Source organism: Carettochelys insculpta, chromosome 8, assembly GCF_033958435.1.
Source record: "Carettochelys insculpta isolate YL-2023 chromosome 8, ASM3395843v1, whole genome shotgun sequence".
Lineage (NCBI taxonomy): Eukaryota > Metazoa > Chordata > Testudines > Carettochelyidae > Carettochelys > Carettochelys insculpta.
In genome coordinates, this window is record NC_134144.1 from 7,903,334 (window position 1) to 7,924,613 (window position 21,280).

The 21,280-nt window shown below is 44.4% G+C and overlaps 1 protein-coding gene across 5 annotated transcripts in view; it reads left to right on the top strand.

The window, feature by feature from the left end:
• Nucleotides 1–21,280, top strand: part of ERBB4 (erb-b2 receptor tyrosine kinase 4) — a 932,933-nt gene that overhangs the window by 891,810 nt on the left and 19,843 nt on the right. For all 5 annotated transcript variants that reach the window (XM_075001177.1, XM_075001174.1, XM_075001176.1 and 2 more), the window contains 3 exons: nucleotides 218–364; nucleotides 3,373–3,470; nucleotides 5,452–5,622. In XM_075001177.1, the coding sequence (XP_074857278.1) occupies nucleotides 218–364; nucleotides 3,373–3,470; nucleotides 5,452–5,622 (416 nt within the window). The remainder of the gene's footprint in view (nucleotides 1–217; nucleotides 365–3,372; nucleotides 3,471–5,451; nucleotides 5,623–21,280) is intronic.

Genomic DNA, 21,280 nt, shown 5'->3' on the forward strand with positions numbered 1-21,280 from the left:
TACACCACTTATTTGTCATAAGTCTCCCTTATCTGTCAGTAGCCACCCTTTCCTAACCCAGTAAAAACAAGAGACATCATCGTTAGACTCAAACTTAAGTACTGTCACACCGGGTTTCATTAGTCTGTAAGTGCCAATATTGGGCCCCAGACTGATCCATAACGTGTGTTAACAAGTTTAAAAACCCTACCCTAATGCTATACTCATTTGTCCCCAGGTGTCACTATCTGGGAGCTTATGACCTTTGGAGGAAAGCCCTATGATGGAATCCCAACTCGAGATATTCCTGATTTGCTAGAGAAAGGGGAACGGTTGCCCCAGCCTCCTATCTGCACCATTGACGTTTATATGGTGATGGTGAAATGTGAGTACCTGTTGTTTTGATATCACCGCAGTTAGTGCTAGCAGAGGATGTTCCATTTCATCTCCTGCTTGCTAATAATGCAGATGTTTCAAAACCAAACACTTTCTAAGGTTTCAGAAATTACATTTGAACATCGCATGCACCGTTTATTTTTTTGTTTTGTTTTTCCCAATTGCAAAGGATATGAGTTAGCTGTGAAGGGCCCGAGTTAGCACTGCCTCGTACTACTGTCAGATGGTGTCGTGCCTCCTCACTATGAAGTCAGAATTGTCTGATTGTTATTGTAAACACTTGTCATTTCCACGACAATTGATTTTGATATAAAGAAAAGGTAGCATTAAACATAATTATGGTGCACGGAGAGTCAGGATTTGATGGTGGCAGAAAGAAGAGCTGATTCCAAAATAAAAATCTCAGATATAGAGGAAAGAAATCTATAATATTTGGGTTTTTTTATGAAAGAGAAATGGAATCAATAGAACAAATATTCCACACCTGAAGATTTGTTTGTGTTTGTTAGCCACCTCCTGGATGGCATTTATATTTTAGCAAAAAAAGAAAACAGTTTATATCTGGATTCTTGCGTACTCTGCCCTTTTCCCCCAGTGAGAGAGACATGCCCACAAAAGAGCCCTCAAAGCCTAGACTTCTAATTAAAAAAGAATTAAGAACCTCTCTATGGTGTTTCTGACTTAATTTAACTGAAATTAACTTACAGCCATCTCTTTGTTCTGACATGGGCCTTTCCCTTTTGATGTACACTCAAAAATATCAAAACCAAGAAGATAAACTGGAGGAGTTAAATATATATATTCTTAATAAGAAAGTGGGAATTCTCTCTCCTTGGAGTTGCGTTTGTAACCTGAAGCTTATCATATGAGTGCACTATATTGTTCCAGAGATTACTAATGGTATATTGTTTCTTTCACCCCTAACTGCAAGACTGAACCTAATCCATCGAGGCTGAAGGCTGCCGTGCACGTTCAGTACAGGGATCTTAGGTGGCTCGTGTTTTATTGTTTAATAAAATTCCTTCTGAAGAAGTGTTCACATCACAAAATATTACAAGCCTTTAATTTCAATATGTACTTCCTTCTTGCGTTAGCAGAGAAGCCAAGGATTGTAACACCCTAAGCTTAGCAATGGCTGTAGGTTTGAGGAATACTGGGCAGATGTTAGGAGGTAATTTACAATGCATCTTCATGTACTGTACACAATCTGTGGGTTACTAGGATCTGAATCTTCAACATTGTCCATCTGGAATGTTGATGGGCCCTAAAATCCAAACACAAACAATTCTGATAGGAATAAATGGAAAGGTTCCCCTCCCCACTGGACTACCTTCCCTTTGGCCTTAGGTTGATCTGAGGGCAATCCACCCCTTATGCCGTTTGTCTGTGGCTTGGATATTATTTTTGTAAGAATCGCATGACATTTCCTTTATTGTGAGGATGCTCCTCAAAACTGTATATTGTTTCTGACATAGAAACTAATTCTGCACATTTTACTGATGCTGAAGTTTCCACAAGGCATGTGACTAGGCCCACTGACTTTCAGGGGAACATTGACATGCCTACGTTGGTGAGAAAAGATTGCCCAATCCTTACAGGCTCTATAAGCTAGTGATGCAAGAGCCTGTGGATACAGAAGTTGATAAGAAGAGCTAAATACACAAAAGGGACCGCCTGGAGCCAACTCAAGAATATTCTAATACAATATTAATTCTAATGAATACGAAAATTCTGTAGTCTTGAAGAGAGATGTAGGTAATCTGGACATCTAAAATTGGGGAAATGACTGCTTATGGCCATTCTTTTAGCATTCTTATTAAACTTCCTCCCAGCTAAGGAGGCATTCCTTCCACTGTGGTCCAGTCGGGTCGACAGCTGCTGTGGGCCCGGAGCAAGTTGTGAGGGGAGGCTGACTCCACGGCCCAGAAGGGGTGGAGCCAAAGGTGGAAGGGGTGGGGCTTAGGGCAGTCAGCTCTCAGTGCCACCTAGACCGCGGTGCTACCCCCGCAACTCCCTCACAGCCATGCCCAGTGGTTCAGCAATGCTGCTGTCCCATTCCAAAGGGGCACCGAGCTCTGGCCGCTGCCACTGCTAAGTCTCCCAGCTGTTAGTGGGCCTGCTTTGGTCACATCTTCAGCATAACAGGGCTGTAGAAGATACAGTCCATTGCTCTGAGATTCCTTGCTCAACAAAGACACTGTGCTTGGGAACTACCAATAGGAACTTTTGGTAGAAGAGGCTGGCCCTGCGATAAACCACCAGCTGTTGCTGAGTGGCATTTATTGGTTGCTTTGCACAAGCGATTTTGCAGCAGGTGTCGAAAGGAGAAGCTGTCCTTTCTCGTGAACTTCTCTGAGAGAAGGCAAGAGAGAGATGGGAGTCCTTGCTTGGTTAAGGTGGAATATTTCTCAGTGATTACTGCAACCCACCTCGGGACTTACACCTGCAAATAGCATTACAGTGCCTTAGTGCTGATGATGCCAGCAGTAATAGAAAGGGACCCAAATGATGACGGGGGAGAAAAAAATACCGGAAGATCAGGTTGAAATGTTAATTGTACAGGTTGTATTATGATAGTACCAACAGGTCCTGATTGTAATAAAGGCCTCCTCATGCAAGATGCTGTATAGATCTATAGTAAAAAACACTCCCTGCCTCCAAATAGCCTATGATCAACATAGACAAGACAGATAACAGAGTGGGATTGGAAATACAATAGTATTTTCGCCATTTTACTAAACTGAGGGCGAGACATTAGGTTACTTTCCCAAGGTCCTAGAGCAGCAGAGCTAGGCAGTGAATCCAGATCTTCAATGCCAGATCCACTTTCCTGTACTTTAGAAGCGTTGTTTATTATCCTATTTCCAATTTTCCTGAGCAAGTGAATTGCCTTTCTTATACACAAAGGGCCAGTGTCACACTTCAAACCCAGGATTGTTTCAAACGGTGCTCAGAATATCACAATATTCCTTGTTTTATTTTCCAATTTACTTTCAGGCTGGATGATTGATGCTGACAGTCGGCCTAAATTCAAGGAATTGGCTGCTGAATTTTCTCGAATGGCTCGAGACCCTCAAAGATATCTTGTCATTCAGGTCAGCAACTGCGGAACATCTGGAAATCATTTCAATTCTGCTTTTAAAAACCTGGATTTAACATAAGTGTATCAGAAGTTCTCCACCCGCTGAAGGAAAACTGCTGTTATGATAATAGTAGAATTATAAAAATGTCAGGTTGGAAGGAAGCTCAAGAGGTTGTCTAGTCAAGTCCCCTGTGCTGAGGCAAGATTAGCTAAACTTAGGCCATCCCCACCAGGTGTTGGTCTAATCTGTTCTTAAAGACATACACTAATGCTGTAAGGTAGTTCAATACCTATGTGGAATTCCAGTCACTAGAGATTTTTAAGAACTGGTTGGACAAACAAATAGAGCTGAATAAAAATTGCAACATCAAAAACATAATTATTAATACTAGAGGCCAGAACATGTAATTGGTTTGGGCCAGATTTTGACAGGCTTACTCACCGGGAGCGATACAGAATTATCAGTGGAACGGTTTGATCAGTAAAACAATATTCAGCATAAATAACAGTATCATCAAGTGGCCTTCTCCTACCAATATTCCTCGCTGAGTTCAAAGATCAGTATTGTTTTAAAAAACAAAGGCCTCAGAAAAACTACCAGGATAATTATTTCTATAACTACAAAAAATTCTGGCATTCTTTGGAGCGTGCTTATCTTTTATGCTAATCTATTATAATGGGGCAAGTATGTCCTTATTTGGAGTCACCTTTTGGGCTTTTTCCATAGTGGTCCCAGGCCTCTTCCATAGTAGTCTGGTAGGACAATAAATTTAGGACAGTAAAGGCCAAATGCTCTTCGGAATTTAATTCCATTGCAGCATTGATGTGATTACCCTTGGGGAAAGTTCTTTGTTACATTCTCAGAAATGATGACTTCTCCGTGAGTGAGTCCATGTCTTTTATGGGACTAACTTCTGGTTGGTGAAAGAGACAAGCTCTTTAGTGGCTCTGAGTGCCTCTTTTGGTCCTTTCATTCACCTCGTCCACCAACAGAAGTTGATCCCACAAAAGATTTAACCTCACACGCCTTGTCGCTCTAATATTTTGGCCCAGCATGGCTACTGCTATGCTGCAAATGGCCCCACTACAGGACATTTAAACCAGCCTACTCTGTTCTATAGCAGCGATATAACCGGTAAATTCTACAGAACGGTTAAAAAAATGTCTGGAACAGACTTTATTCTCTACTAAGTTATATAGGTTTTTATTGTAATGTCTATAGATTGTGAGCTCTTTTGTTCTGTGTTTGATGTCCTGTACCCTGGCTGGGACCACAGACACTACTGCAATCCAAATGTCATGAACCAGTTCAATTCCTATTGATTTCACCATCATTAAAAATCAAATATGCCTTCCGTATGGCTAACGGGGGAATTTCACACTATAAATCCGTAAAAACACAAAAATAAAATAAAATAAAATGGAAACCAACATCCCAGTTTCCAAATGTGTATATATATTCAGAACCTCCCTCTCTCTCTGTACACACACACATACACACACACACGCACACAGAGGTTATAATCCAGTAATCTAGCACTGTCTCCTCTGGCAACATCCATAAGCTGGCATGACATCAGTTAGTTGAATGGCCACTTATAAATTGGGCCAAGTTTCCCTGATCCCATAAAGTTACTTTATAGCCAGCAGTCAGGGCTCTCAGTGTTCTGGACTGTTATTTGGGGCTCTAAATTACCCCAAATAAGTCGACTGGGTCCAGAATTGAGTTTGGTTTAAAATGGGGGGGGGGGAACTTCAATAACACAAGTGCAAAACATTTTTTTCTTTCTTGACTGATGTAGTTTTTCCCCTCCTGTCATCGTATTCCCAGCCCAAAATCAAAATAAATGACATAACTGTGACGACGTCGGGCCGATTGCATAATATACACAATCTCTGCATCATGACTGCAAGGTGGTATGGAAAGCAGGTACCTACACTCATCAGATTAATTAATCTCTTTGTTGTCTTCCTCTGGCCTTTACTACATCTAGGGCGATGATCGTATGAAGCTCCCAAGTCCAAACGACAGCAAATTCTTCCAAAATCTGTTGGACGAGGAAGACCTGGAAGATATGATGGATGCAGAGGAATACTTAGTTCCTCAAGCTTTTAACATTCCTCCTCCTATCTACACCTCCAGGACCAGAATCGACTCCAACAGGGTAAGAGCAGCTGCTGATGCCGAATGCCATGAACAGAGTTTTAAGTGCTCTAATCAAGCATAAGCCTGAGTTACCCCTGAGAAATTTGAGCTTAAAGTGCACGGAGAGTGACTATAAAAATGGCATCGCGGGGTTCCAACTACCTTGTGTCTCGATGAATTCCAAATCAGTGCCTCAGTTCACAAGTGAACAGAGGTAGTCTTTGAACAGCTGATCCTGGAGGCTCAGCACAAGATCGTAAAGTCATGCTGTGCTCTTTCTGGATGGTACATCATCAACGCCCGTAATCAAGAATCTTTCAGACACCGTCTGCCATGCAAATGCATTACCTGTCAAGGGTTTTAACTGAGGGCATCCTGTCAATGCATCTTGAGCTGGAATAGAATTGAGCTTTTTTCCCAGTCTATAGATGGACACCCCCCCCACTACTAGTCTCTATGAACACCTCTCTCTCTTTACCTGCCTGCCCCACACTGGCTCCCTTCAAGGGTTAAAGGCAATCCCAAGGAGGTTGCCTTTGCCAGACAGCCAGTCGGAGGGCAGATTGGAAGACAGTCAATGGGATGGCAGATTGAACAGCCAATCAGAGCCAACCAAACTCTCTCTAAAAGGAGCTGAGGGATGGAGCAGTGCAGTTTCCTCAAGGGAGCCCAGGGAGAAGGAGGGAACCATGGTGAGTGTAGTGCTGGGCAGTTAGGGGACTGTTGAACCAGGGTCTTGGGGTGAGGACAGGGAAGATGCTAGGGGCTGTAACAGGGAAGTGGACCAGGGAGATAGGAAGGAGGGGCAAGTTGGAGAAGGGCAGAGGAAGGCTGCCAATAGAGGGTCCCTCGGTCAGGTCTAGAGTAGCAGGTGGACCTGGGCTTCCCCGTCCTTTTCTCCGCACACTTAACAAGGATGAGAGTAGCCAAGTGACTGAGGATGGCAGTGGGCCACTGAAGTGAGCAGTGAATAGGGGAGTGCTGTGTAGCACAGCCAGACGGCAGTGCCCAGAAAGGGGACACCATGGTCCCGGGAGATATGTGGATCCAAAAGTGAGACACCACTGGAGGAGGTGCAAGGACAGAGCTAATTCCTAGGACATCCAGTGGGAGGACGCATGGGGCTGTGAATTCACTCTCTCACAAATGTATTTGGCTTCACATCCCTGAGCGCTATTATTCATGTTTGAGCAATGGGGCCCAGAGGCATGGAGAGGCTAAATGACACGCCCGAGGTCACACAGGAAGTCTGTTGCAGAGTACAGAATTTGAACACAGGTCACCTGACTTGCTGGTTAGCTCCTTACAAAAAAATAACTGTGGGTCAGCTGATTTGGGCTCACAGTACAGGGATGGTAGCAGTGTAAATATTCCCATTTGAGTTGCAGCCTGGGCTCTGGATCTGGGCAGGGCTTCATCCCCAGTGGAAATGTCTGCATTGCTATTTCTAGCCCTGTACTGTGTGCCTCACTCAGTTGTCATGATTCTGAGACTGACTACTTCAAAGGCTGTGTTCGTGTTTGTTTTGAGCTGCATGGACATATCCGTGGATTTGGAGCCTTCTTCCTTCTGGCTCTGCACTTCTAACCGGAGAGTAGACATGTTGACACAGGACTGGTGATCTTGACTCCTCTCTGAAGTGAGCAGAGATGGTGCTGAACACTCCAGGCCAGATTCATTTCATAAGAAGGTGCCATTTTTGCACAGTCACTTTTTTCCAAGGGGAACCATGTCTGAAGCTCCGAACAGAATCTCTCCAGAACGAGGATGGAGTTTGATTTCCAGCAGTGCTGTTCACTCACAGCTCCAGCTGGAAACTGTGGGACCTCAGGATGTGGTGCACATTTAGCAAGTGCTTAAATCCTTACCTGAAAGGAGATGCTTTCCTGCATCAGGACCCTAGTTTGGCTGAGCTTGCAAGGCGGATCCATGATGTGTCTCCACATTGTCCAACTCTCTTGGGTTGACAAAATTGGGTAGTAAAATTGGCACAGATTATAACAACTTCCAGGAACCACTGCCGTTACTCTGGTGTACATTAACACCATTGGTATGGTGTTATTATGGTATATGTTGATTAACAGCCATGGCATTTGCTCCTTAACCATTGGAGAAATCGCCTGATTCTCCCTTAGTGAAGCAGTTCCACATTCGTGCAGTGGGATGGTTTAATCACCCTGCACGTGGAAGCAGTGAATGCTGCTTATGAAAAGAAATCAAATAAGGAGCAGATCTAACTACCTGGAGTCAGTTCTCACCTCTCAGAGCAGGAGCTTACTCTGAGCAGGTCTAATGGATTCAGGTGAATAAGGAGGGGAAAAAAATCTGTCCCTTAATAAGTAATAGCTGAGTTTTAAATAATTTACTCATGTTTGTAATTAGACGTGTGGAAATAGTGTTCTCCTTAAATGAAATAGGTGTAGTGGAAGCTCAGTCCCACTTGCATTAGGCTTCACTGCCATCTTAGATGGGAAAAGTGAAATAATTTCTTTCATGGGGCCTCATCTCCAAGTAGGGGTTAAAAAGAACTCGATGAGGCTGAACTCGCAGGGCTATCACCTGAGCACGCCTGTGGGAAGGTGCAGGGGTTGCTGCTCCTATCAAAGGGTCTTGGTTCCAACACCCATGAAACTTGAAAGACCCACCCCCACCGTTCTCACTTCCTTCCTGACTGCTGTGGGAGCATGAATTGGGCAGGATCCATCCAACTCTCCTCCCATCTGCACAGCAATAAAGCGTCTGTGAGCCTGGGTCAATTGACTTGGGCTCCTGGGGCTCAGGCTGTGTAGGCATTCAGGTCCGGGCTGAAGCCCAAGTGCTGAGATCCTTCCCCTGAATGGGTTGCAGAGCCCAAACACCTCCCCTGTTAGTCCTTGCACCATGAGCCTGAGTCCATCACTCCAGCCTCTGACACTTGGGGCCTCAAGTTTTTCTTTGCAGTGTAGGTATACTCAGTGAGACCTGCCTCTGCCGCAAAGAATGTCACCTCGTGGAGAGGAAACCAGTGCCATCTAACACTGCGAGGGCAATGGTTTCTGACACTGGGCTTCCAGTGGGATTGGCTGATAGCTCTGAGTGGTCCTAGAGCACCCATCCAAGTTAGCATTTTAACCAATATAATATAGTAACTTTTCAATCGTTTTCACGCCATGAGCCAAACGTTCTGGGCCAGCTAAAGTCTGTGGAAGGGCGAGAATGCAATGTGACCGAGGAGTAATTGTGATACCGAGGGAGTAGGGTAGAGTGAGTCGACACGTCTGTTCTCACATGGCATTGCCATGCTGTATCTCTGCATGGGGATCCAGTCACGCTCTCTCACAGGCGTTATTTCCGGTGAGGGGGGAGCAGACTGCTGAGGGAGCGGATGAGGAACGTACAAATTATCATGAACAGCTGCTGATGTCATCAGCAGAGGCTGACCCCCCCCGCCCCCCCCATGTGACAGAGGCATTAACCATTATAACTCAGAGCAACTTGCCATGACATGTCTCAGGTCAGCCCCCCCTAAAGCCTGTCGCCTCCTCACAGTCATGTGTCGCACATTTGGCACTAGGCACGTACGCAAACGGTTGCACAGCCAGATTTCAGCAGTGCTAAGTCAGTGTGATGCTGAATCAGACCTGCTGCGTCTCAGGTACATAGCCGCCATAGAGGCCGCTGATCTCTAACACAGGTAGGGTTTGTTTCTTCCTGGCTATAAACCCTGCTCTGTTTGCTCTGCAGTTGCAATAATGCAAAAGGCTTAATATCATATTTAATAATACTCGGTGGAGATAAGGCTGTCATTGTTCCGCTTCTAAACATCCATGTTGATTTAAAACCAAACACACTGTTGCTCCTTTCAAGAAGTATTCTTTCTACTTGTGCATACTTTAATTACAGCTGAATGTCGTTTGCAGGAAGCACATAGATCTGAAATGCCTTCAAGTATCTATACATACAGTGGTTTCAGTCTGGCTTATTCTGTTTCCTGGGGGTAACTTGGATTTATGCTTGTTTAGTGTAATGAATATTAATATTAAATGAACTCATTATCAGCAGTGTTATTACTGTGAATACCAAATGCATTGATACAGGTCAGGCGGTTTATGTGCATTGTTACTGGAAAATTAAATTTGATGTGAAAAAAAAATCTCCATGCTGCTTAGTTCAGGCACAACACAGAGCCAATAACTGTGGAGACTTCAAGTCTTTCCTGGAGATGAGGTGCTTGAAAAACTTCTTGATGCACCACCTTGCTTCACACATACAATGATTGTGTTGGTTTGATTTAAAAAAAAAAAAAAAAAGAGGCACGCTGCGTGTGTGACATTAACGTGCATACCACCTCTTGGCTTAAATGTGCCACAGCACAATTCTAACAGGGGCTGAGGGAAGCAAGGAGACGCTGAACTTCTTTGTGGCCAGCCACTGAAGTTGATGAATGGAATTAGGTGCACTTCTTCACTAAGGAATGCTGTGACGGTTCTGTTGTGTGAGGCTCTCTCTCTACCCGGTAGTGCCGTAGCTAGAAGTCAATGCATGAGCGTGTACATAAGACGAATACAGAAATCACATTTAATGTGTAGTAAGGACATAGAACTGCCACCTGTAGGAAAGATGCATCCTCACTGAGGTGGATGTGCTCACCACTGAAATACATTGGCTATTGCATTCCGAATCCTCTGGGATCTATTCAGCTAGGCTAGTGGCACAAGCGTCCCTCCCCTCCCCCGCCCTTATGGCCCCACCCACACACACACACGCTCTCTCTCTCTCTCTCTCTCTCTCTTTGCCTAGCATACTGACTATTGGCTCGGTGCTACCAAAATTCCTCTGTCTATGGCAAGTTCACGGACTCGACTTGGAGAAGGTTTCTCACTTGAAGGGGAGTTGTCCACTTTGGAAGAGGCACTGTGCAAAAGTTAATACTAGCATTAGTCAGTCCAGACAATTGGATGTCAACCTGCATGGTTCTCATAAGTTGTCTGCTTTCCACAGCTACAGCTTTTTCCACAACACTGGAGAACCACAAATTGGCCAGCTCAACTGCTAGGTTTCTCGTACTTTGGGTTCTGTTTGGGTGAATAATTCCATACTTGTGGACAGCTAGGCAGTCCCAATGCAGTGGTTATATAAGCTCAAGACTTTAATTGCTAACTCTAGCAAATCTCCTATGTTCACAACCATACAATTAATTGACACCGTTTTTTTGTTTTTTTTTGAGCATGCTATACAGTGAAGCGGCAAAGTGTTAGAACAGAGTGAGGGCTCTTTTGTGTTAGTGGCTGCCCGCCATAATGCTTTTACATTGAGAGCCAGGCTTGGTGGCTGGAAACAAATTTTTATGGGACCATGGGAAACTTCACCACAAGCAGTATAAGTGGCTATCTGACTAACTAAATGCATGCCGAATTATGGGGGTTGTAGGCCCAGAGCATGACAAACTAGAGAGGTTCAACTTGTATTTCACTTCTGACCATCTGCCTATCATTAGCCCATTAAAAAGTCACTCCAAAGGCTCATGAAGGCATTTAATTTGTTTTTAAAATGCAGTGACATCTAGGCTTTTTACTAGTACAAGACAGGGAAGAAAAGACCAATCAGAATTATTATGAATTGTTATTGTCTATCTACATGATGAGGTTTCCTTTCATTCCAGAGTAGATAGACGCTGCGTTGCCAGGCCAGGCTTCCCAGGCAAGTTGATGCAGGGTGTGTTGTCACTTCCTGATAGTACAAGCTAGCAGGCAATCACGTCGCTCTGCCACCACAAGGAGGGTGCTGGGTCGCCCACCATTGGCATGGCGGGCTTCATGAACAGGATGGCTCTTATGATGCCCTCAGTTACACTCACTCATCCCCCACTACGAGTGGCACTCAGTCAACATTTCCACTGCTGAGGCACGGTCCAGAACAGAAGCCATCTGCCAGGCAGCAGAAGGCATTATTACACGGCAGGCCCATGGCCAGTATTCTGCACGTGGGCACACTAGCTTATTCCAGTGGCCCCCTTCTGGCCTTACCTCTACGATGTCGAGGGGTGGGGGAACGACAAGGCCAGGCACTTAAAAAGGGCCTGGGGAGGTGGGGGGTCTTGGCTTCCACTGGTACCAGAAGGTGCAATGGTGGCAGAATTCCTGGGGCCCTTAAACTCACTGCTGGAGCAATGTGCAATACTGTCCCAGTGGTGGTCATGACTGGGTAGGGAGGTGAGGCAGGGGCATGGTATGCTCTGGGCTGCACTGAGTATGGCTGGCCCCGGCCCCACCCCTACCACCTGAAGCCCTGCCCCTTCCAGGAGCACAGACCCTGCCCCCGCCCCCTGCAAAAGCCCATCTTGTTCAGGGCCCAGCGTATGTGTCTGCCTGATAGCTAGCAATACGATGCTTTAGGCGTAGATTTTTAGGGCCAGGAGGAAAGATAGTCTAACAGCCTGCAAAACGCACACTAGAGAATCTCACCGATAATTTCTGCATCAAGGCCATCAGTGGTGTTTGCACTAGACTGCATGTTTACATAGGTGTCTGGCCCTGGCTCAACGATGGGAGGTGATGGCGCATCCACTGCAAAAAGTGCAAATAATTAACTAGCCTCCCCACTCATTTTTGGCCTTATTTCGTCTGACGTTGTCTAGCATTAGTGTCTACCCATTGGCACTCATTATGCCTTAAAGAGCTGGATACTCTCTGAAATCTCTGCTGTGCCGGGAGCAGGTTTGCTGAGCAAAATTGTGCACCTTATTCAGCGCCGAATTATATTTAATGGTCCTGTTTCGTTTTGGTTGGCACCTGCTATATGCTGCCCTCTGTATTTATTCTGGATCTTATTAATAATAATGTGATCAGAAATGTCGCTGTTTTTCCCCAATGTCACGTGTCTACTAACTCAATTTCCATTGCGAGACAGGAGCATTCTGATTCATACAAAAACTCAAAGCTTTTATTTATAAAACTAAGACCTTAGCTTTTATTAACTTTTCATCCCATTTCATTAATTCCTTCTTGTACATTCTGGCCAGCAAAATGGGTGATCAAAACGGATCCTAGCTTAGTATTATTCTGTGCCTTGCCGGTCATTTTTCCTGCTTTCAAGTGCTGGTGCTCTCCAATGCGGTAGCCAATGAACTTGTGGTTTAATAGGTTACTGTATCAAAGGCATTCTTAAAATTCAGTAAAATTACGTTGACAGTGTCCCTCCATTAGGACGCTTGCTGCTTCAAAACAGTTGGATAGATTCCTCTTTCTAATCCATCCTGAATGTCATTTATGAAATCATAATGTTCCCGATAGTTCCATATTCTGCCCTTAGTTAGTGGTTTTCATAGTAGGTACAATGATAAAGGCAGATTTACAGATCAGTAGTATAACCAAGAATTTGTGGCGCCAGTTAGTTTTGGTACCATTTCCTGCTTTTTTAAAGATTTTTTTTTTTTAAATTCTGGGTCCACTCCTCTTTTTTGCTTTACTTGGCCATTAAGAAGTTTTGCACCGATTTTAGAACTGAATCAATATTTTTCAGGCAATAAGGCTAGTTTCAGTCATTTTGTGTCCCTGGGAAATAGCTAATACCATGCATCTCCTCGCCTCTGTGTCGGGCATTCCAACATCAAATAGCAGTGCTAGTGCTTAATATGCAGAAATCAAACCTAGGCAAAAAACAGAAATTGGAACTGTCAGCTCTAATTTTATTGTTTAGGATGAGTAGAACATAAAAAATAAACAAGCCTCAAATCTGATGTAAAATAAATGAGATAAAAACCGTTCAGTTTTGCTGATTTATTTTAAAAGATTTAAAAGACATTTACAATGTCTCTTTAGAACTACGCTAAATTTGTGACAGAAAAAAAAAAAGGTGCAGGAAATTCATATGCATGGATCAAACAAAACGTACTGTATCAGGGTACCTTTGTAATGCCAGATTCCTTAGCCTTATGACCAATAGGACCCAATGACAAGCAATCCTATGGTAATTAGCAGTGCTGCTTAGTGAGTAAGGTTATCAGAAGCTGGAGCTATTGAAGGGCAGATTGGAAAAGTTGTCCTATGGGGCTAACCGTGTCCCTCTTCTGTTTTTTTTTTTTTTTTCCTCTGACTTAACATGGTCTTAAGATGTGCTTACATCCAGCTTCAGCCTTGCTGATCTGGGGGTATATGTCCTGGGATTTTTGGTTTGGACACACATTTGTTATATATATTTGTGATCAGCTGGCTGTGCTCCTGCTCTGCAGTGGGATTACCCTCTTGGCGTAAGAATGCCCATGAGTTCACAATCCCACTACAGGACAGTAACCAGCCTTGCAAACTGCAGCTGTGCTCTGCCTATCAGTATGTGAAATGGAAATGTACCGCGCTTCACTGTCCCTAGTTTAACAGCAAAGAGCATCTGTCTTGTCTGTGAATAGCAATTGGCTCTGTTAACGAAGAAGAGAACTTGCAGCTGATTTGCTTCATCATGTCGCCTCCAAAAAAAGTCAATGGCTATGAAGGGTGTAATTGCCAAACAGTTCTAAGCGCTGCTGATGAGGCATTCGGAGAGTTTCCAAAACCCTAGTGTAAGGCATTTTCATTCCAAAGCACAGCAGGAAGAGTGGGTGAAGCTGACCTGAAAACCCTGGTCCCTGAGTCTCAAATACCCACACCCCTCAGGGAGGAACAGAGTTGCAAAAGAATCCCCCATAGGCACCAGGGGCCAGTTTTTAAACTGTGCTCAACCCCCACAGGATTGCTCCAGGCCAGCTTTTCACAGGAGCTCAGTACACAGCATGCTGAACTTTTGGAAATGTAAACACTTTTTTGGATGCCTAAACAGAAGATGAGCGCTCGTAAAAGCGTATTCCTGTCTTCTGCATGCCAGACTCACTTGAAAATGTGGCCACCTAACGCAAGTAATTCCTATGCGACAACATAGATGATGCAAAATATATGTTGCCATGGCGCCAAGGGGTCATCCCATTGTTGCAGACCCCACACATGGCCTTTTCTGATGGCAAGGGATGTTGGTAACCAGCCCAGAATTTACTACTGTTTGTTGTGCAGGATGACAGATGCAGTTGCTGTGAAAAAGGATCAGGATGCAGCTGGCCATACTGTATAGTCATACACCCCGGCTAGATGGAGCATGGGGGAAAAAGAAAAACAGAAAAGTCAGGCTGGACAACTCTGCATAGGTTAAAAGCTATGTCAGTGGCCTAGGAAATAACAACAAGGGCTGATCAAAAATTTGGAACTGCTTTCCGATCAAATGGAATTTTTCACCAAAAAGTGTCATATTCTTCGGAAATTTTCACGTTCCTGGTCAGAGGACCTGTATCCCCACCCCAGCCAACCATAAAACATTTTGGCTTATACTTGAAAACCAGAACATGTTGCTTGGGTAATGAGCCACTGAGCTGTCTCAAGAAGAGTTGTCTAGCCTATTCACTTCTAGGGGTTAGGTTGCTGAACTGGACTACAGCTCCCATGAAGCCAGTGAACTCCCATGATGCTGAATCACAGCAGGCCATCAAGAGGGCAAAGTATGGTGCATCAGTGGAGCTATAGTCTGACCAGGGATTTTTACCCCCCGCCCCCCCCCCCACTAAACAAATTTTAAACGTGGGCTATAGCCATTTAGTGGCCAATGTAAGATGCTGCCTTCCTTATTTGTTAAATGCTGATACTGGCAAAAAAGGTCAGGGCTATAAAAAGAAGCAGAACAGATAAGGTGGAGCAGGAGGAACCACAGAAGAGGTTTAGATTTAGAATGTTAGATTACTTTCTCCAAATCAGTTGGACAGCTATTTCTTTTAAAGCATCATTGCTACCAGAGTCCCAGCCTTGCTGCAAATCATCCCAGCAGCTCATCAAGAAGCCTATTCTTCGCTTTAAGAGAGACCAAGAGTGCACAATTATGGGGGCCTTTTCCCTTTGCATAACAAAATTGAGAGATTATCATCAAGTTACTATTCAGATTTTAGGAGGATTTCAAAAAAAAACAAAACAAAAAAAACACGTTATCTATTAGCGCTCCCTGTTCAGGCCGCACGCTGTAATGATTACTCCTGTAAAGGCTTTGGCGGAGCTGTGCTCTATTTCATTCTCAATGAGGGTTGATGGCATTTTGAGAGGCTCAGAATAGCCTTTGATTACTGTATAAAACAAAATGAGGAAGCTGGTTATGTAGTGGGGGGAATTGCTCTGAGTACTCCTCATCAACTTTCTATTATGCTTTTTTTTTTTTTTTCTTTCCTTCTGCTGGGAACATATCACCCATCACAAGCATGGTGTGTTTTTCTTCTCACTTTCCCGCCTTTTCAAAAGCTGTTGGCTTTAAAGTTCAAAGTTCTGCTTAACAGCGGTATACCAAGGAGTGATTCGGACCCTATGATTCAGTCAAGTACCACTGCCTGAAAGCCAGGTCAGCCTCTGTTTTTAGTGTAGCTAGGAAATGGCAAGTAGTCATCTCTCAATGGAGTGGATTTGCCAAGTGTTAGAAGGGGGAATCATTGGTTGTACAGTGAAAAGGGTCTGGCACTGGAGAAAGTATGACAGGAATCAGTCTGGAGGAAGTGAAAAGAGGAATTAGAGCGAAGGACAGGAGTATGACCACTGCCCCCCCCCCCGCCCCAACTGGCTTATCTCCTGGCCTGTTTGATGCCCAAATTGAATGACTGCAAGGTGAGGCAATTTTGTATGAAAATATTCTTGCTCCCCTCTCTCTCTCTCTCTCTCTGTGTGTGCGCGCGCACGCTGTATACATCCTATATGACATGATGAAAGCTGCTATTTTGACCAGTAAGCCTGTTTTGCATGCTTTTCACAATGGTTCCACTGTCGTCTTTTCAACAGATTTTTAATGCAGCGTGACAGAATGTTTCTCATTTATTCACAGACAAGAGATAGCACTAGCCAACAGCAGTGTGTCCGGCCCCTCAGCTGCAAGCCTGCAGAGAACAGCTCCTACCGTTCTAGTGTCATAGCTTCACGCCTCAGAAAGGGCTGCCACAGCATCTGGTCTGACCTCCTGTATCTCCCAACAACCAACATCTGCCCACTAAACCCCATCAAGTCTCTCTCTTCAGTATAATTTCTGCTGGAAAATGTTGGTTTGTTGCCAGGTGTTGCACAACACCCACACAGGCTAACATCCAGCATAGCTATATAATACGTAGCCCCCCTCATTCATGAGATGAGCCAATTAGTATACTGGCCCTACTGCTCCTTTCACACCTTGTACTACAATTGTCCTTAGAGGACCAAGCTGCGAGCCCAGCCTTGTTGGGCTCACATCACGACATCCTTGTCTCAAAGCTTTTCATTCTGCACAAAAATAAAGCCGACAATAGGGTGCGGGGGGAACAGGCAGTACAGAAAAATTAAGCAGGTACCCCAGGAGACCCCCCTACAAGAGCCAGAACTCGAACCCCACTTTCCTGAGGCCCAGCCCAGGGCTCTAACCATGTTAAAACTTTCAGTGGAGGAGAATCTGCTCATCTTCTCCAGTTGCCCAGAACAGGATGCTGGCAGAAAGCTCTGCCTCTACTTTTTTTATTTCCACCTGAACTCATTTAAGTGGCTGTAAGTGGTTTAAGACCTTGCTCATCAGTCATCAAGGCAAACACAGAGGAACACTTAACCCTTCTGTGCATGTTGAGCTGCTTTCGCACAGACAGAAAAAAGCTGGCACCTACTTTAAAATGCATAGGTTCAAAGCTACACAAGCTCACCACTTCACATGCAAATTATCTAGCCCTATTAAATTTTACTGCCCCCATCAAACCAGACAATTAGGTGGGGCTTACTAGAAAGATACACGTCACAAAGCCTACGTAACTAGAGCTGGTGGAAAATGCCAATGAGGCAATGGAATAGTCACTGCCTAATTTCTATAATGGTGGCCACCTGGAGCAGTGAAAGTGCTGCTTTTGCATCGCAAACGAGCGGTGGAGCTGGTGTTTCCTTCAATTTCGAAAGCAGCGCTTTCAACAAGCTGGGTGGCTGCCCTTATGCAAATGAAATGCTGAATAGTCAAAGCAGTGGCTCATTAGGAGGTTTCATCCTGCTTTAGTTGCATGCTGCTTCTGAAAGGGGCAGGTGGTGGTGGGGGGCATGTGTAGATGTAGCCAACAGGTATACATTTTTTTCCCTTTTTTATTAGCAATTGTTAAACACTAGAACTCACAGCCCAGCTGTACCTGACCCATCGTGCTCTAGCTGTGCATGCATTAGCTGGTGCCCCATCCACACCTGTCTGAGGTAACTATAGCATACAAGGCCTTGCGCCTATGGCTGCCTGGATAGTAAAATGTGTTGAGCTCTACGCCATTCCTAATGCAGCAACATGTCACGTGCTGGCATTGTCGATGCCTCTCTTGCTGGGAGCCAAGGTACAGTTGGGGAATGCAGGGAAGCTTGGGCTGCCCTACTGTGTGCCTGACTGTTCTGCGTTCACAGTATGTCGTTCCCTGGGGCAGTGAAGACTTCACAAGCAGTGTAGTCACCTGCAAATATAATGGGTGTTCTGTTGCTGCCTCTGCCCCTATTTCTGCGGTAGGGGGGGCCACAAGAATGATGGCTAGCTGGATGATACAAACAGCTGGGTTTTTCAAAGACGTGCTGTTACAGACTGGCCAATGGCCGGGGCCAAGCCATCCTCTTACTGAACATTCCCTGCAATCGTTATCATCCCCACAACTCAATCAGGACCTTGATTCTTTTAAGGCCCTTGTGCAATAAGCTGGAAAAAAACCTAACTCATCTGCTTTGGAAAGACAGGTGGATGAATCAGCCCATTTGGCCGGCATAGAAATCTAGGTGTTTCACAGCAGTTTTATATATATATATATATATATATATATATATATCTTTCTATTGACCACCTTTGTTTTACAAAATTTCACCCCCTCCTTTTGGTTTGGAAACAGATATCATTCTTGTGGATTGGCGGATGCCAGCTCAGCAAAAAGTGTTCAGCTGAAGGCCATGAAAGTTCTAAGTAGGGGTGGATGTTCTCCAGGGGAGCTGTTTCCTATTTCACTTTCATTTCTGGTTGGATCAGTTGTGAATACCCGTCTGTTCCTTTGAAATGGAAGTTGTATTTGCTCTGGGTTGCTGGGACAGTGATGAACTGTTTGTTCTCTCTGCGCACTACTAGAGTATCCAGAGCAAGTTATTCATATGCACAGGCATCAACCAGCTGTCCTTATTCCAAGTGGACAGCAGAAATCTTTATGCTTCCAGCAGCAGCTGTACGGTCAGGTGCATTTAGGAGGTTACAGTTTGGTGACTTAAGCCTGGATACTCATTCAGTTTCAATCAACACAGCTTCTGTGTTCATAAGCCGCCCTGACTGGAACTCCGCAAAGGGAGGTTAAACAGAGGTCAAGTGAGATCTGAAATGCACATGTAGGAGATAACAAAAACCGTGCTCTGCTGGCCAGGTTGTGCAGTTATTTACGCCTATGCAAAATGGGTATGAAATGTAATTTAGATGTGGAAGGCTTTAACTCCTCTGTTGCACTCACTTTGCACAGGTGTAAATCACAATACAATGTGCAGAAAAAACACAGTCCTGCAGCAGCTTAAAGACTAACAGTTTTATTTGTTAGTTAATGCGCTTTTGTGGGTCTGACCTAATAAATAAAATTGTTAGTCTTTAAGGTGCTACAGGACTGCTTATTTTTGTTTTTTGTGATGCTGCAGACTAACACAGCTACCCTTTAGAGACTATGGCTGTGTCTACACTTGCATTCCTCTTTCGAAAGAGGTATGCAGACAAGGTACACATCTGCATCGCCAATGCCTCATTTGCCTATTCTTCTTTCAAAATAGCATCTTTCCAAAGAAGAAAACCAGTGCAGACACTGCTCTTTTGAAAGTAAACCCCATCGTCGAAAGAATCCTTCTTCCCTTTTTTTATGGGAAGAAGGATTCTTTCCACATAGGGTTTACTTTCGAAAGAGCAGTGTCTACACTGGTGTTCTTCTGTGGAAAGAAGCTATTTCAAAATAAGACTATGCAAATGAGGTGTCAGCTATGCAAATTTGTACTTCATTTGCATTTTCAATTTACTTCATTTGCATACCTCTTTCGAAGGAGGAACACCAGTGTAGACACAGCCTACCTGCTGTGTAACAGGTCATAAGGAAGCAGGAAGGGAGCATTGTACATAAGCGAGACAGCGGGGAGGGAGCGTTTCTGAGGCGGATCCTGAGGTTATTGCTGCATCTTGGTGTCAGTCAGTCGTCTTCCTTTTAACATTTCGGCTTTGTGGTGCTGTAAAGTGCCTTTCAGAATTCATAGTTTCCCGTGGATTCACAGCATTTCCTTCCAACTTGGAAGATGTTGAGTGGAGCTCTGGGGACAGCTGTGTATCCAGTCAGCCATGTCAAGGGGAGGGAAGTGGGGAAGAGGCAATGGTCAGGGTCCTATAAGCAGTGTAGAAGGAGCTACTGGAAATGGAGTGAGAGCACCACCACTTGGACTGATAATATGGGCCAGGGCCCACAGTACCATCTGAATGGAATGAAAGGAGATACAGGAGAGGTGCCATTCAAATGGTTGAGGAGAATCCAGTCCAGAGCTGCTCATTTGTCTTTGTTCTCATTACGTTTTAATACGCCACCACAATGAGACTGTGTGCCTGCTATGGAAAGGAGCTATTGACCAACTGGTACTACAGAGGCCAGGAAACGGAAGAAGCGATTAGAAGACAGAGAGCAGTAATACAGATGTCTTCTTTAGCTTTGTTTTATTGAGGCTCCTTCTATATGCGTTATAAGTTTTACTTACAGGGGTCAGCAACCCTCAGCAAGCATGCAAAGCATGGTGCGTGAGCTAATTTTCATCCGCACGTGGGGCAGGAGCTCAGCCCCACCCCACCTCCCCCATGCAGCCGAGAGCTTGCTCAAAGCCATGCCACCGGTGGATTAACAAAAAAGACAAGCTAACGATATCAACCACCACCTAAATGGTAAAGCCCTGCATCGTAATTTATTTATTAATGACACTGTTGTAAGCAGGACTACCAGTGAGTTTAAAAAGGCTCACTGGCACTGGGACTGTACATAGAGGGCAAAAGGATAATTCTCAGCACTCTACCTTAGAAAGGTTGCTGACCCCTATAATACTAAACTCCTATGACATTGGAATTAAGTATCACAAAGCCTTCTGGAAAGGCCTAGGAAACACTTTTGCCTGCTTTCTTGTTTTGCCTGTTGTACTTGGTCTTGTGCTTGAAATGAAGTTGGAGATAAAAAACCCCTTGGAATTGCACCTGCTCCTTCCGAAGGGTTCTCATAGTCAGTTAGAAAAACTGAATTCCTTATAGTTTATAATCTGGGTTGACATTTAGGCAGATGGGGGTTTAAATTTAGGTGGACGTCCTGACTCTGTTTTCAAAAGTGACCATTGATTTTTCACTACCCAATTTTAAATAAAAAGTCTGATTTTTTTTCAGAAAGCACAGAGCGACTGCCCTCCAATAATCAGACTTCCTGATGCAGGGTTTCAAATTGACCCCCAGACATGGAACAAAGCAAATCTCACTACCTGTTTTCAGGAGCATAGGCACTATACGTGAGGGAAAAGGCACCGTACATGGCATCGAGTTCTGTTTGTTTTCTATCATTCAGAGCCTACTCATACTAAAGCATTTCTCTCTAAAAAGTCAGCATGTAAAAAGCAAGAACAAACCAACCCCCAAAACTATCCATAAAG